We start from the raw sequence: 16,358 nt of genomic DNA, 5'->3' as shown, positions 1-16,358 counted from the left end.
AAAAAACCTACCAATTAAAGAGAAATTAAAGTTATTTGGAGCACCCCATGGGCAAAGACCACAAGAAGAAAATTCAAACAAATAGACTTTAATCATCCCGACAAGGTCGCGTTTCGTAGGATTATTGTCTCAAATGTCCCCCACCTGAATTGGCGGGGGATGCGTGCTGAATAATGTTAGAAATTGTTAGCATTTCTAATTGTAGAGGATTTTTGGATGTGCTGCGGAGAGTATGATTGAATTTGCATTTAAGCCATAGCTATTAGGTAATGTAGTTGTAATACAATATTAATTTATTTGTCAAAACTAGTGGTGTAGATTTAGTAATAATTCATCCCCCCTCCCCGATATGTCGTATAAAGCCAATTTATCCCCCATTTAAATTGGAATTTGCATTAAAATAATTATATCTCAAACCAGAGCACGTGCTTTTGTCTTCACCACGAGGTCGTTTCCCTCCAAAATCTCTCCACTTTGGGGTTGCTGCATCCCTTCTTGTTCATCCCTCTCTCTCAGTGTGTCTCTGCTAATCCTTATGGAATTCTTCCGGCTGTATGGGGGTGGGTTTCATCTATCTATTTTTTTTATTCAATAAAAAAGGATTTCGTGTCTGTTCAGCTTTGCATTTCAACACCGTTGGTCCGATCGCGATGAAAGGTACAGAGGCTCCTCATATCAGGCGGTTTTTACCAACGATATTCATTTCCCCCCCAGAGCCCCCCTTCGTAGCGCCCCCATATAATTTTCATGCTTTTTTGACTACTTTTTGAATTTGGCGCCCTAAATGTAGTTCCAAATGCCACCACTACATACAAGAGAAAGAGAAAATGAGACAGTGTACGTCACTGATACTGTCTCCCTCCCACAATTAGTTTTTCGCAATTTTCTCGCGTTTTCCGCCGAATTTCCCAGCGAAATTACGTTTTTTGTGACCAGGAAGCGACGCCGCGTCGTTTGGCGTCCCCAGTTTAAAACACTCAAAATCCGCGCCAGAAAAAGTCGTGCAAATTCCCCAAAAAAATCCGGGGAGTTGCGCCCCCAAATTTTTACTGAACGTACTTTGGGCCCCCCTGAGCCACCCGCCAACTTTTGGCGCCCCGAAAATAAGTTTTTCCACGGAAAATTAATTTTTTAAAATGTTTTTCCACACATTCCACAAAACTCGCGCATGTAGTGGTAAATTCCACACGTTCCACACTCAACCACCACAAAAAGCAGAGTGAGACGAAGATATTTTTCCTCATGCCATCCATCTCGTTTTCTTTTAAAATAAGAGACATGGTCGTGGTTCAAATAAAAATAATAATTTATTAATAAAAACCACCAAAGGAAGGCTAACAAGCAAATTCATCGCATCACGCCAAGGAGTTTCATCCCACAATGGCTGTTTGTGAGCCGGAAGTCCTTCAATGTGAGCAAAAATTATTTTTCTGAGAGAGTTTTTCTTCCAAAACGTTATACTCTGATGTTCTCTTAATTTTAAGAGAATACCCCAAATGGCTGTATGAGGCATTCTCTCTTATATAAGAAAACCTATCAACAGTCGCATTCTAAGCAGAGTTGAAAGCTTTTAATCTAGAAAAATCTAGATTAAAAGCTTAAAATCTAAATTAAATTAAATTTCTTTTTAAGGAAATATTTTAATGGCTGTGTAAAATATTTCCAAAAAAGTGAATTTTTCTTCAACTTTGATCAAAATTTTTTTCGAAAAACTCCTCAGTTTTTTTGTGGAAAATCTACAAAGAAAAAACTACAAAAGCTCATATAAAAGGATTTGTCACAACTTTGAGTATTTTTTATCCATTTTGGGATGTTTTTTTTTTATCTATAAATACTTTGAACGAACTTTTCGGATATGATCGAACATCTCTTTCTCAGTTTTTTTTAAAGCTCAATTTACACTTTGCTTTTTCTTGCTAAATTACATGTTTTCTTACTACCTATATGGTTAATTTATTTATCTTGCTCATTATTTTCTCCTATTATATAGCATCCTATATATAAACTTACTTTCGATCTTGTATGAAACAATTCTATTATCTACACAGCATTTCCGCACTATATCGACAAAAAAATTAATTTTCTTTGATTTTTCTCATTCAATCAAAGATTCTTACAAAGAAAACTTTCAATGCGGATCCTAAATTCTATACAATTCTATATAAATTCTATACAAATAAAATTAAAAGAAAAACATTTCTTGCAAAAATCCCAACAACAGATAACTGAAGGGATTGAAATGAAAAACAAGAAAGAGCTTTAGGCTCTTTTTTTTTAGTAATAAATAAAGCAATTTCGTCATAGAAATTGCTCGACTATCGGCTAAATTAATGAAATAATTACTACACGTAGTAAATTCTAAATCTCGTCCATGGTGCAACTCAAACTTCTTCGGCATCTTTTGCGTCAGTTAGGCGGACTTGCACGTGTACTGACTCAATCCCATTGGCATTGGCCACCTGAGTATCCCGCCAGGGTGTTGTAAGCTTCTTGAAGCGCTGTTTGGAAAAAAAAATTAATTTATTCTATTTTTGTCGATTTTGAGAGCATTTTGCAAAAGAGCGACATTCTTGACATTTGTAGAGGTTCTTGGATTTTTTCATTTGAATCTGATTTGATTGAAATCGGTCAAGCTGTTTTTCAGTTCTATTGAAAAGCATTTTCGTTCTTGTTTGTTTTGTATTTAGGCAGCCATATTGGCCTAACGACTTAACTGATTTTGAAAGATCTATCGACGAAATGGCGGATGGCGGCCATCTTGATTTTCGAGATCAAAAAATTAAACGGTTCAATTACAATTAATATCAAAATTACCTGAATGAACGAACCAGGAGTCGTGAGGAACTTGTAGGTACCAATGATGGGAATCATCCCCATTGAGGATCCAGCAATACACCACCCAAGTGTATTTGCCCATCCTGGATAGACATAGTCCTCATAGCTAAGTGGTTCATACATAATTAGCCCATAGAGAATGATGAAGAGCAGAAAGATTGGCGCTACGAATTTCCAGCACACACGCCAGTACAGTCCAGGTGGGAAGCCAATCATGTCCTCAATGTCGTCACAGAAGCGCTGCACCCCATAGATCCAGGACACGGCGATTGCTTCGAAGAATACCGCAATGAGGATGGAGTAGCCGGCCGCGTAGCGATCTAGCAGTTGGAAGAAGTAGAATCCACCCTGAGTGCAGCTTGCGAGCCCCACGACAAAGTACAGGGAGAACAGGCAGGCTACAAAGATCTCGCGATTTCGGCCAATTTTGGGGAATTCATCACTGAGGGCTGTAATGATGGCCTCAGAGCCACCAAAGGAGCTATCTAGGCCCAATGTGAGGAGCATCATGAAGAAGATGAGTGCCCAGAAGATACTTCCGGGCATTGTGGCAATTGCAGCTGGGTACACAATGAACACCAACCCAGGACCCTCCGTGGCAACGTCCCTAATGTCCTGATTGGATGTGTGCGCCATGTACCCGAGAACGGAGAAAATGACGAAACCAGCTACAAAGCTCGTAGCTGAGTTAATGAAACTCGTCAACAGGGCATCCCTGGAAAAAGAATCCTCAATCAGTATCCCTCAATAAAGTGAATACGAACTCTTTTCAACAAACTTGTAAACGTTGTTGTGGTATTTATTGTAGGAAGCATACGCAAGGAGAACACCAAATCCTGGACCTAGTGAGAAGAAGACCTGCGTGGCTGCATCAACCCATACTTCAGAGTCATAAATGGCATCAAAGTTGGGACTCAGATAGTACCGAATACCATCCGCTGAGCCAGGAAGAGTAATCCCCCGGATGAGGAGAATCAGGAGTACAACGTAGGGGAAGAGGGCGGTGAACCACACAACCTTCCCCGATGTACTGATACCCTTCCACAGGGAGAAGTAGCAGATGAGGTATACGGCCAGGAGGCACAGTGCCATCTCCCATTTGATAATGCCCAAATCGTGAATTCCATCACTCTCATTGAGCTCCAAGATGTAGCGACTGTTCCGCAGAATAATAAATAAAAAATTATCAAAATCGGGTAAATTCTTTTTTGTAATTATTTTTCAAACACGATAAAGGGATAAAAACTTTTAATCTTCAATTCAATCAAATCTTAGTTTGGTAAATTATTCTTTGATTTAAACTTTTTATTTCAAAGCCAGAAAATGATAAGCCGATTTAAATAAATTTCTTTTTGATGAAAAATAATGAATTTATGAAGTTTAGGGATTGAAATCTTTCTTTTTTTATAGAACACGCTTAAAAAAATTAAAGTCAGCGAGTTAAATATAAACTTATTCGAACTCTAGGTTTAAATAAATGCAATGCATTGAGTTCAGAATACGACGAAAGCCAAAAACGGTTAAATACTTCATTTTCGGTTTAGGAGAGCTTTTAAAAGTTAAAAGTTTTAAAAGCTCAACAGAAGGAAAAGCTTTAAGAAAGCAACAAGAACATTAATCCGTTTAGTTCTTGTTGCTTACTTTAAAGCTTTTTCTTCAGGCGAGCTTTTTAAAGTTAATGAGCAAGGGTTAAATATATAGCAAATTATATATTTTTCTTTAATCCTATAAAGGTTTTTATTCTTAAATCATTCTTTGCCTAATATTGGATCAAAAAAACAAAACTCATTTTTTAATTTAAAATTTTAGAATTTATAAAATCGATAAAATAAAATCTTAAACAACTACATATTCTTTGTACATTTTCACCCCTAAAAATTCCGATTAAAAAAAATAACTAAAGAATATAGTGTTAGGTGGTACTACCCTAAATTGAATAGGTAATGAAAGGTCGGTGTTTAAAATCAAAGCCAAAAGCATTTTAGGAAAATAGGTACTCACTTGAAGTACTCTGAGGCAGCTGAGGCGAATTTGGTGGTTGGCATCGGTGTGGTCTCGTTGATGAGGGTGTAATTGATGTCTGGATTGCTATCAAACTCCCGACATCTTTCCGTGTTCCAGGCATTGTTGCATGATGTCCATGGCAGAACGTCCGTGAATGAGGCAAAGAAGAATCTCAGCGACCACGCAATTATCACGTTGTAGTAGAAGTCCACGTAGAAAGCGATTAAGACCACCGCATAGCCAATTCCTATGTGTAGGACGATGAAAGTATTACATAAAGGTGAACTTGACAGCATAACATGTGGATTTTTATGATGACACAAACATGGCACACAAAAAATGTCCAAATAGGACCAAATGAAAAATCCACCACAGTGAAAAGGCATCAACTTTCTCCCTTTTCTTCCACTTTTTCGCTTTTACGCGATAAATCTCGTCCCTCTCATATAGGGGGAACTTTTCTTCTTTTGTTGGCGACGACACCGCAAATTCACCTCCCAAACCACCCCCAAATGGCAAAGTAAGTATATGGGGATGTTACAAAAGGGTAAGTGCACATCATTACAGAGTGGAGCACAATGGAAGAAATTCACTTCATGTGTGTCGTAATGTCGATTTAGCGGTACGAGAAAAAATGATAACTCTATTGAACGATGGGGAGACATCGTATACTACAGAAATAATAATAATAATACACACTTGAATGAAAATTCAGCGGAAAATGATTTTCCTTAAAATTAAACTGTTGTTTATGCTAAAAATTTTTTTTTAGTTTAGAGAAATTAGCACTGGAAAAAAACAAGGTTTGGGAGAACGAAAATCATTGTAAAAAAAAAATTATCTTCCAACAATTTACTTTTACTAAAATTTTTGCCATTTCTACTAATTTCACTAATTCAATTGGTGAAAGATAATTTACAATTTCATTTAACGAACGACTATTTTGATCAATTTAATTTAACTGAATCATTCTCTCAATTTCACTAAAGTACTTCGATTGTTTTGACCAATTTAAATATTGGAAGCTGATTTAATATCCTTTTACTGAATAACTTCTACTCTTTTGATACTTTTATTCTGCTATTTTACCTAAATAACTTCTGTTGCTTTGACGGTTTCGAATATTTGACCAAATTTTAGTCATTTTGAATATTTAAATCGTCTCCATTTTATTCTTTATCGTCTTCACTTTATTCGTTGTTTTTTAACTCATTACTTCGGTTCTTTTATAATCATATTTTTTAAGAGTGAAATAATTTTTCTCTCAGTGTTAAGGATAAAATTTTCATTATTTAAATAAAGGATTTTACCTTTAAAAAGTGGTACTAGTCGTCCCCAGCAGGTGATGGCGCCTTTCCTGTTGAACTGCCCAAGAGCCAATTCCATGTAGAAGAGCGGTATCCCACCAACAACCAACATGATGCAGTAAGGAACGAGGAAAGCTCCTGCAAAAGGTAAAAATAAAAATCATTCAGATTATTTAAAATAACAAGAATATATTTGTGAATAAATTAGCTGGACCCTGAGGCTTTTCTTTTCTTTACAGATCCCCCTGTGCTCAGGAGTATCCGCATCATTTGCGGAGTCTTGTGTTGCAAATTACCTCGTTTGTTGACGCGGTAATCAAGTTTGAAACTTTATTTTGTCCAGCATGATGGAAAATTGTGATTGAAAATTGTGTAAACATCCCTGAAGCTATATGCAACGCAGAGTCTGGGTGGGGGGATTTTTTTTCAATAGGAGGGGTGTGTGAAAAATGGGCGAGGATTAGCATTAAATTTCGCAGAGATTGTGTGAATTTTCTCGCTGAAATTGGCGCAAAAGTTTTGTGTGTGAAGAAAATCCTGGGAGGGATAGAGAGGAAAATGAGTCTACTTCCGTTTCCAGATGGATTATGTCTAAAGCAGCCCCAGGATGTGGTATCTTCCTGCGTGTGCCTCTGACACGAAAGCTCCATGCGTGTGGCTTAGGGGGTGGGCAAGAGAAGGAGATCATTTAGCGTATTCTGTGATCAATCGGCGGCATCATTGTGGATTTCAATGGAAAAAAGAAAGAAACCACCACACTATCCGTCTGAGAGAGTGCTTTCAGTGCCAGAGAGGAAGACGAACGGACGAATGGAGAAATCGACGGGAAATTGTATGCCACCAGAAAGGGAAATGCGAATAAGCTGAGTGAGAGAGGTCTCCCAAGAGGGAGGGTTGAAGTGTGAAATCTTCACCACTTTGCTTGTCATCCTCAATGTCTCATAACTTATCTACTTAGTTGTTGGAGTTGAATTTTTCATGTGTCTTCGTTCCTTTTGGCATACGGAAAAGATTTCCATAAAAAGGAATTTCTTGAATTTCTCCCATTTATTTTTCTTCACATTTCTATATAGCTATTTCCCTGAGCTTTTTGTATTATTTATTATTTTGAAAAAAATTCCGTTGAAATCCATTTTAAAAACAATTGACTTTTCACATTAATGGAAAACTGGAAGAATGATAATTATTTTCCATGATAAAACAAGAAGAACATTTTATAATAAATTTCCCATTTCCCGCAACTAAAAGACATTTAAATCTGCGACGCACTGTAATAGAGAAAATTTATTCAAAAGCACTTCCTCATTCATCTTTTTAAATCCTTCCTCTCAGCCCCCATTCATTCCAACACTTTTCTCGATTCTTCATCTTTCTCGTCACATTGTCCTTTTCTTCTCGATGGCTTTTTATCCTTCAAACCCCCTTCCCCATGTCCAGAGAAATCATCACATTCCAATCCATTTTCCTACCACCCTCCCACCGGAAAATCCCTTTAATGCTCGAGGGGCGAAAGAGATGAAGTCTTAAGTGATTTTTTCCCACAGAACAGCTTACACGCCGTCTCCCACGGACGCTGTGGGAATTCTTATATACTAAATTAATTTTGTGGGATCCTACTTACTTAAATTTTTCGCCAATTAATCTGTGTGGATTGTTGCTTAATTAGGCTGCAATGAGATGTTGCTAAGAGGAGGGATTTTTCATGTTGAATTTAAAAGAAAAGGAATGAGTAATTGAACTGAATTTTTTTGCTTTCTCCTAAGAATTATGGGAAAAGGATTTCTTTTAATTTTTTAAGGACTATTCGAAACTATTTGGTGTATCACACTTTGTAGACTTGATGAAAGCGAAATTAGCTTAGGAAAATAACTGAAAATCCCGTGAATCCTCAAACTTATTCGGATATGCCCAAATGAATCATTCCATTTAAATAATTAAAATGAAACTTTTCTACAATTACAAAAACTTTGATGACGCGAGCTTTTCTTAGAAAAAGTTTTTAAAGATTTTCACACAATTTTCTCAAAAAGACCAATTAAAATTTCAAAAATTAAGAAAGAAACTAAACAAAATGAGACAGTCTCAGTGAATTTATTCCAAAGAACCACGAATGTCTCTTGAATTTGCATCTTTGAGGGAAAATGGGAAAAGTTAGATGAAATATGAGGAATGAGTTTGGGGAGACCCCACAAAAGGAAGATGATGCAAAAGGAGAATGCCTCTTTGCCCGAATATAATCAATTATTCACTCCTTTGACGATGCTAAATTGAGTTATGTTGTATTTTTGCGTCCTTTAGGAGTGTGTCAAGGTGTATTGTCAATTTCTCTATGCAAAATATGTTACAATAGAGAAGAGTCAGAGAGGACTTTTACACAATATTCTCTGAAAAAAAAATCAAAAATTACAAAGAGGGGGATGATTTAAGCGTGGACACAGTGTCATCCCCTTGAGAGGGGATTTTTTAATAAGTGGGTGGGATTTTTCCGGGTTTAGTCTGAGACAAGGAAGAAAGAAAAAAAAAGCGCAGAGCTTCGTCGATAATTGAATCGACAGCATAAATCGGATTCGAATTTAGGGGAGGGTGGGTGTGGTGGAAAATTGTGATATCAAAGATATTGCACGTAATACGATTTTATTTTTCCATTTTGGAAGAAATCACGACATGATGACACACTATATGGAGGGAAAATCTCACAAGAGGTGGGGGTGCTCGATAGAAAATATCTATATAACATAGTGGATGAGGAAAAGCTTTGAAGCTAATCGAATTGGAAATTCCCTTAAACACTTGCTAAACCACACTGAATGGTGTGTGAGAGGCTCAAAAGGAGGCTGCTCTCAGCTCACAATATATGTATGAAAGTAGCAAGAAAAAAGAGACGGGCGGTAGTAGAATTTTTTTTATTATTGCAACAATTTCCTTTCCTCACACCCCCGGTGCCATTTGCGAAGGATTGGGGGGAAATAAAATGAGAAATTGTCGTGAAAATGTATGACGATAAGTCAAGTAGAACATTGACCCTCCATTTTCCACACTCACTGACTTTTCTCCAGGCACACAAGAAAAGCCTCTCTACTTGGGGTTTTGATTCATGTGTAATTTTAAGTGAAAGGCCGACTATTTTGCCACCCTCCCGCACTCCCACCTCCCGCCAACTTCCGTCATACATCTCCTTTCCTCGCACAAATCACCTCATCCATTTATCCACTTGACGATTGTTCGCGCAACCATGAGCTCTTCTAGGAGGAGAAGGGGGTTCCACTCCTTGTGAGAAATTGTGTGGCAGCCTCGTCGTTCCGCTCCGGAGGAAAAGTCACATAATATAGAACCTGTTGAGTGCAATTTTCCACTCCTAAAATCTCTTCGCAGCACAACCATGGAAATTGACTCTTTTTTCCCTCCTTTTCTTATGCTTCCCATATAGCCACTCCTGCCACTTATTCTTTCACGATATTTTATCAAAATGGCATTCATGTTGAGCTTTGATTTTTATCATAGTTTTTTTTTACACAGATTCCTTGAAAGATTCTGAGTATTTTGATAAGATCTCAATGAATCTTTTAACATTTTCTTTAGAATTCTAGATTTTTATTCATGAAAAATTCATTAATTAGTCGAGAGGTTCTAATCACAAAGGAATTTAATAAATGTGGGTTCGAATCTCATCGGGTTTTTTTTTTATAAACATAATTTTCTTTCACAACTCTTCAAAAGAAAAAATTAGGAAATTGAATTTTAGAAAAAAAAACTAAAATCTAAAATAATTAGAAAGAGTTTTTGTAGAAGTCTTTTTAGAACCAAAAGAACGTGAGCTGAAGCAATAAAATGTTGTGCATTGAGTAGGTTTCAATTGAAAATTTAAATATGATACTACATGAAATTTTTGTCACATGAGCCACCCTATTAGTTTTATCACAAAAATCAATAAAATATTTATTTTAAACATCATTGATTTTGGAAGAAGTCAATGCACTTTGCAATATAGTTTACTTTTGATAATATTTTGAAAATTGATAAGAACTCCAGAGATAAGAAAATGTTTATGAATTTTATTGGGTTGTCTCAATAATCTGAGAATTTTTCGTGGGTCTGGAATAATGTTGAACAAGTAGAAAGAAAAATAAATATTCATAAATGGGAAAAAGGGGCATGTATCACAATAATTATTTTACCTTTTATTCCGCAATTAATTTTAAGTTTAAAAAAAAGCAATTAATCCCAAATTCCTCTATGTAGGTATTTTAAAAGCAAGAAAAACAGACAAGAATCTCAAAAAAAAAATTCATCTCGCGCATAAATTTTTACAGATTTTTCCTGAAAATCCTTCATACCAAATAACCTTCCAGGAGTACATATCAAGAACAGAGTGAGCACATCATCCACAAAAGCACCCCATTACTATCAATCTTATTTTATAGGTTTTGTAAACACATCGTAAAAAAATATATTTAGTACCATGAAAATCACAGCTAAAAGTGAAAAGTCTCATACCTCCTCCGTTCTTGAAGACCAAGTACGGGAACCTCCAGACGTTGGCTAAATCCACCGCGAATCCAATCACAGAGAGGAGAAAATCCACCTTGCCCGACCATGTTTCCCGCTCATCGGTCTGCGTAAGCTCATTCCTGGGCGTTCTGGACTTGACGACTTGTCCAATCGGCGCCATCGCCAGGACGACGCCTTCCTTATCCTTGTCAGCTACGACGCCAGTCTCTGGATTTTCTAAAAAAAATTTTTTTTTCATATAAATATCAAATCTAAAATTAGGCTTCAAGGAGCCTTTTGAGGATCCTTCGTGGAAATTTGAATGAATGAAATTAATGAATGAAATATCCGCTTTTTCTTTACCTACTAAATATAAACACCCCCGTGGCTTTCGTAAAAGCTCATCAAAAGCTTCTCGTGAATGAAAATAAGTATGTATCTCTACAAAATTGAAAAGCTTTCATTACACCAGAGGAAGTGAATGATTGAAAAATCATCATTGTTACGTGACAAAAAATTGTTTAAAAAGCTAAAATTGTATCAGGAAATGAAGAACTATAGATGGGAAAAGTTGTGTGTGTAAAATAGCACTACATGTATGCGTAGGCAGGATGCCTCAATTTACCGGCACTCGAGACCTCCTTTTGAGTCTCCGGGCACAATGTGTCGTCACAGAGCTTCTAAAGCTCTTCCCCATCGAAACCATTCATTAGCACTCAATCACCCCGAGAAGCTCGAGAGGCGAACGGGTGCTTAATGGAAATTGTGCCAAATGAAATTATTTTATAAATAAATCTACGTTTGACAAGTCAGAGTGTTGTTGTACATTGATACGTGTCCTTCTCACATCGCCCCCGTACACTTTCACCCCCTCCCCACCCAGTGGGGGAGCTTTTAACAAATCGCGCGTGTGTTTGAAGTTACCCTTCTCGTTGGGCAAAAAAAAACGTCCAACCACTTAAACAGCCAAAAGGGGTACCCCTAAACGGGAGGGAGTGGGAGGAGATGTTGCATCGCTGTTCGAAAGGACTATGGAAAATCCTCAATTTCCGCCCACTGTTGACCAAAAGCTCCGATCAAGTCCATTTCCTGCTTTCGAAAAATGTTTTATTTCTCCCAACTCGCAAATTCTTCCGTCACTTCTAATAGTGTGGGGCTCTCTAATTTATCGCTAAACAGGAGCTTCTAATACGTCATGTGAAATTTATATTGTTTAGAATCATTTTCAGAAAGCTCTTTCATATTGATTTTATCTATAATATTATTTAGGTTGAATATTAATTAATTAATAAATTAATGGATAATTTTAAACACATACTATCTAATATTATTTTAATGTGTAGAATGTTATAGAAAGGAAATTCATTTATATTTTTATTTTAAGAAAAATTGTTTATTTTTCATGGTTTTTTTATGGTCCGAGCTTGTGACTTTTAAAATTCGATTTCTTCCTATTTTAGCGTTTAAAAATCGGAAAAGTATGAAAAAATTTTTCACGCGTTGACTTTCATAGGCTATTAAAAATCATCTCGCAGTTTAAATTCCCGAATAATGAGTCTGATTCTGCGACCAAAAAAAATCGGTGAAAGTAGAATTTGTTCGGAAATTTTAAGGAATTTTTTGGTCTTAGGATTCGAGCCAATATTGATTGAAATTTACGATTTTGGATTTTTAAATTTTTTTTTCTTTATGAAGGGTTTATTATAATTTTTTTATTATTGCACCAATCTTCAAAATCAGAAATATCGGTAGATTTAAAAATTCTTTAAAAGAGATTAATAAAAAAAGTTGCATCATTCATCAAATAAAATCCGAATTGATTGATTGATTTATCATAAATAGCTTTGCTTGCATACATAAAAATTCCATTGGAAAAAAATAATCATAAAAAAAGATATTAAACCTAAGAATTTATTCTTTCACTTTTATTGTGTGTTGTTGTTTGAAAAAAATCTCTGCAACGTGCCAATAATCTGCGGGGATTTTTTTATTTTGAACAATTTTGAATAAATTTGCATATTATTTCTTCGAATTGTTGGGCTATATTAGGTGAGAAAGAAAAACACGAAGAAACGTGTGAGGTAATGGCTGTAGAAGAGTTCCCCGAATTTCGTCTAAACATTAAATATTTGTATTTTTATGGTAATTTTCCTTGAAAATTAAACCTGAAAGTCAGACGCCATACAAAAGACTTCATCTCCGATATCTTTCGATGATTCCGAATGCGATTTTATCAATTCTTCCAGGTGGAATTAATTAGTGATTAACTTCCTACCTGTGCGTATTAAGTAATCAGAGATGTTTTTTTCTTGAATCTTCCTACAGAAAACAAACCACAAAACATTGAAAGAGTTTTATTTTCCATATTTTGTGGGTCAATTTGTAATAAATTCCCACAACAGAGTGGAAATATCCACGCGGTTTCGATAAAAATCACACGAAAGGTGAGTCACACAGCACAAGAAAACAGGTATCTAAATGCCATAAAGAATTTATATTGCTGAGAATATTGAAGCTATATTTGCACTCATACTTTTTTTTTCTTACTTTGTAGTTTTGACTGAGAATATGCTACATTTTTTTTTAGAATATGTACATGTTACTCTACTCGCATGACTCGGTTTAAAAAACGTGGACAAATAATATCAATTTACAGCAAGTTTGTTGAAGTAGATTTTTCTTGGCAATAAAACAATATTAGCAATTATTGAGCTTAACACTTAATACATAGACTATAAGAACTCGCAATTGTCGCAATTACCGTCCCTGAATGAAATGTTTCTCTTATTCAAATGAATATTCTTCTATTGGAAATAAATTAACCCATTTCCGTTGGTTTTTTTCGTTTTAATTATGATGGATGTGGTAAGAACTAATTTTAATTGAAATTCATAAAATGATGGCCCTAAGATTTTTTTCTGTTAAGTTAATACCTTTTCTTTGTTTCTTATAAAAATAGTTCCCTTGAGCTAATTATTGGGTAATTAAAAGCACTAGAACAATCTTGATTTATTTCAAATGCATATCAGACAACATAAAGCTGCCGTAGGCAATGTTATTTTTAATATTTTTTGAAGCTCATAAAAGCTTAAATCATCCACTAATCAACTAATCAAATTATTTTATTTTTTAATAAACTATGCTTAAGTGTTTGCCGTATATTCAAAGGTACTAAACATTTTGGTCCTTCAAACGTTCTATTCTCTTCCAAAAAGTAGAACTCTTCTTCAATTCTGTCAGAATTAGTGATTTAAAGGATGTATCTAAATCCTTTTATTTCGTTAATTTTAGGTACCAAATAAATCTATTGGACTAGGATTAAGTTAAAAGAAAATTGTATATAAGATTCTTATTTGCAATTTCTAGAATTTCGGTTAAAAAATGAATTTTCTAGACAAGTTTAGAATGAGATTTCGAAAAACAACAACAAAAATATTCTGAACGAATCTGGATTAACTTTTTACACTTTTAGGATGTTTAGGGAGAGTTTAGCCACAGATTTATGCATAGAAATTGATATTCGGAAATTATTTAAAATTATTTTTGTTTACCTAGCTATTTAAGCAGTTTAATTGAGCTCAGAGAGGGTTTTAAGCTTCTTTTTTTCCACACAATTCATATCGAAAAACAAATAAAAATAAAAAGATAATCTGATTTTTCTTTCACATCTTAAAGGTTTTCAATTTTTGTCATGAAAGATAATGTAAAAGCGTTTAAATTTAGTCTTTAATATAAAATCATTGGGAAAGTTTTAAAAAAATCATTTAATTTTTTAAAACCTTTTTCAAGCAAATGAACTTATTTATAAATAAACTAAACAACCGAAACCTTCACAAATGGGACAATTATTCACACCCACACTGTACTTTGAGAAACAAGTAAAAGAAACAACTTTTCATTTCTCTATTTGCATTTTTACAACTCCATCATTCTTTTGCAAAGTTTTTTTTCTCTCTACGCTCATAAAGAACTTTTTTTTTGCCCTTTTGGCTTTAATTGCTAAACAAATAATTTTTATGGTACACACACGGCACACAACATATGCAAATTAATTGCCACTAATCTGCATCACTTTCACGCTGTTCCTTTTATGCTTTACAACCTCAAGTGCATAAAAAATGTATTTGAAAAGTGCTGAGAATTAGTGAAAAAAATTGTGCAGCATAATTCTGAGGTTGTTCACACACAATTTTATCAAGACTTCAACTCTTTCAATTACGGCTAATTTCCTCTTTAGTGAAATTTTAATAAAAATTTCCGACTTAATTAGTGTTTGTGCACGAGATTTTTTATCAGCTGAGAGTCTATTTTTTCTTTTTAAATCTGGAGAATCTTTTGAGATTCTTCGTCAATCAAAGGATATTTTTGAACAATTTTTGAGGATTTTGAGATTTTTTTGAGCAGTGAAACTTTTGATTTTCCTTCATTACCTTCGCTCTTCGTGAAACCCATTTTGAGGGATTCACGAATACTTCACACCAAAAATAAACGTTCACGCGTCTTTTATGCAATAATTCAGGATTATTTTATGAGTATTTTTTTCAGAGATTTGTTGCTGTGAAATAAAAATCACTTGAAGGACTTTGTGTTCGACTGACCGCGTTTTTAATCGAACTACCTCACATTGTGACCAAACGCAAACTGCTCCAACAACGGAGAGAGCTTACAGAGGAGGTGCTGTGAAGGCCAGAAAAGTTCAACCAAAAGCCCGCGCGATGTGAGCGGGAAGGGAAGATTTTAATGTGGAAATGAGATTAACGAGACGGTTTAAAACTTGTTTTCACGGGCTTTTTTTCAGAATTTTTTTTATTGTTGTTCCTTTACTCCGTCAAAATTTGTCTCCATTGATCACGATCGCACGCGCCCAAATATTTAATCAGAAAACAAGATTCTTTGAAAAAAAAAAAAACTTTTGCTTACTCGTGAGATGAAGTTCAAAGAAATCCCAATCACATTATTCAAAAACAGACACAGAGATATTTTTTTGAAAAATTATTTTTCTTCCTTGTGAATTTTCAGCTACCGACGGTCCTTTCCCACCACCACACCAAGAAGGAAAATTCTTATTTTATAGGTAGCAAAGGCCAGAGAAAGGATTTCTTTTGCTGCCCACTTGCAACCAAGTTAGTCGACGACGAAGAACTGACCATTATTCCTTCGGTGAGGATGCTTAAATATCCTCGTAAGGACTCAACGAGGACTTTTCGCGCCATGCGCAAGTCGTGATCGTGAATTGCGCTTCTTCGCACCTTTGCCATCCCCAAAATTCCCAACACTGCTGCCTCTCCGCGAAAGACATGCAGTCTCTCAATTTCGATGGTTTACGAATAAAATTGCAATTTACAAAGTGGAAATTTCAATTTTACAAGGTAAAATTGGAGCGACAGGAATGTTGTACTGGGAAGCTTTACTTACGGGGGTGAGATTCATTTTTTTTTCTGTGGATTATTTTTTTAGTACGTAAAAGTGGAAAAAAAAATATTTCATGCATTTTTTGGCTACTTTTTGAATTCGGCGCCCTTTTTGGTACATTTTTGGTACAATTTTGGCGGCCCACAAAATTTGAAATAATGAAACATTATGTTTCTCTTGAGTTTCTTCGGTTTTGTCAAATGAAATAAAATTGAAGAATAAGAAGACGAATGGAGAAAAATAAAAGGATGTGTAAAATTTATTTTGGAGTTTTCTTGTGAAGTTTTCCCAGAATAATCAATCAAATGGAGT

At 35.2% G+C, this 16,358-nt stretch overlaps 1 protein-coding gene across 2 annotated transcripts; it reads right to left on the bottom strand.

Moving 5' to 3' along the window:
- Positions 1–1,282: 1,282 nt before the first annotated feature.
- On the bottom strand, positions 1,283–15,749 carry LOC129792605 (sodium-dependent dopamine transporter). Of its 2 annotated transcripts, none has more exons than XM_055831825.1 (7): positions 15,555–15,749; positions 10,641–10,871; positions 6,150–6,284; positions 4,837–5,086; positions 3,614–3,991; positions 2,815–3,550; positions 1,283–2,498 (listed from the first exon to the last, which is right to left on the bottom strand). In XM_055831825.1, the coding sequence occupies exons 2-7, from the start codon at positions 10,813–10,815 to the stop codon at positions 2,382–2,384; spliced, it is 1,791 nt and encodes a 596-aa protein (XP_055687800.1). In that variant the 5' UTR covers positions 10,816–10,871; positions 15,555–15,749; the 3' UTR covers positions 1,283–2,381. The 2 variants fall into 2 exon arrangements, with proteins under 2 accessions (XP_055687800.1, XP_055687799.1); XM_055831824.1 differs by lacking the exon at positions 15,555–15,749 and adding an exon at positions 15,065–15,290.
- Between the last annotated feature and the right edge of the window lie 609 nt (positions 15,750–16,358).

This window comes from Lutzomyia longipalpis, chromosome 3, assembly GCF_024334085.1.
Source record: "Lutzomyia longipalpis isolate SR_M1_2022 chromosome 3, ASM2433408v1".
Taxonomy (NCBI): domain Eukaryota; kingdom Metazoa; phylum Arthropoda; class Insecta; order Diptera; family Psychodidae; genus Lutzomyia; species Lutzomyia longipalpis.
Note: the sequence above shows the minus strand (reverse complement) of the source record. Positions and strands in the feature narration are given on the sequence as shown.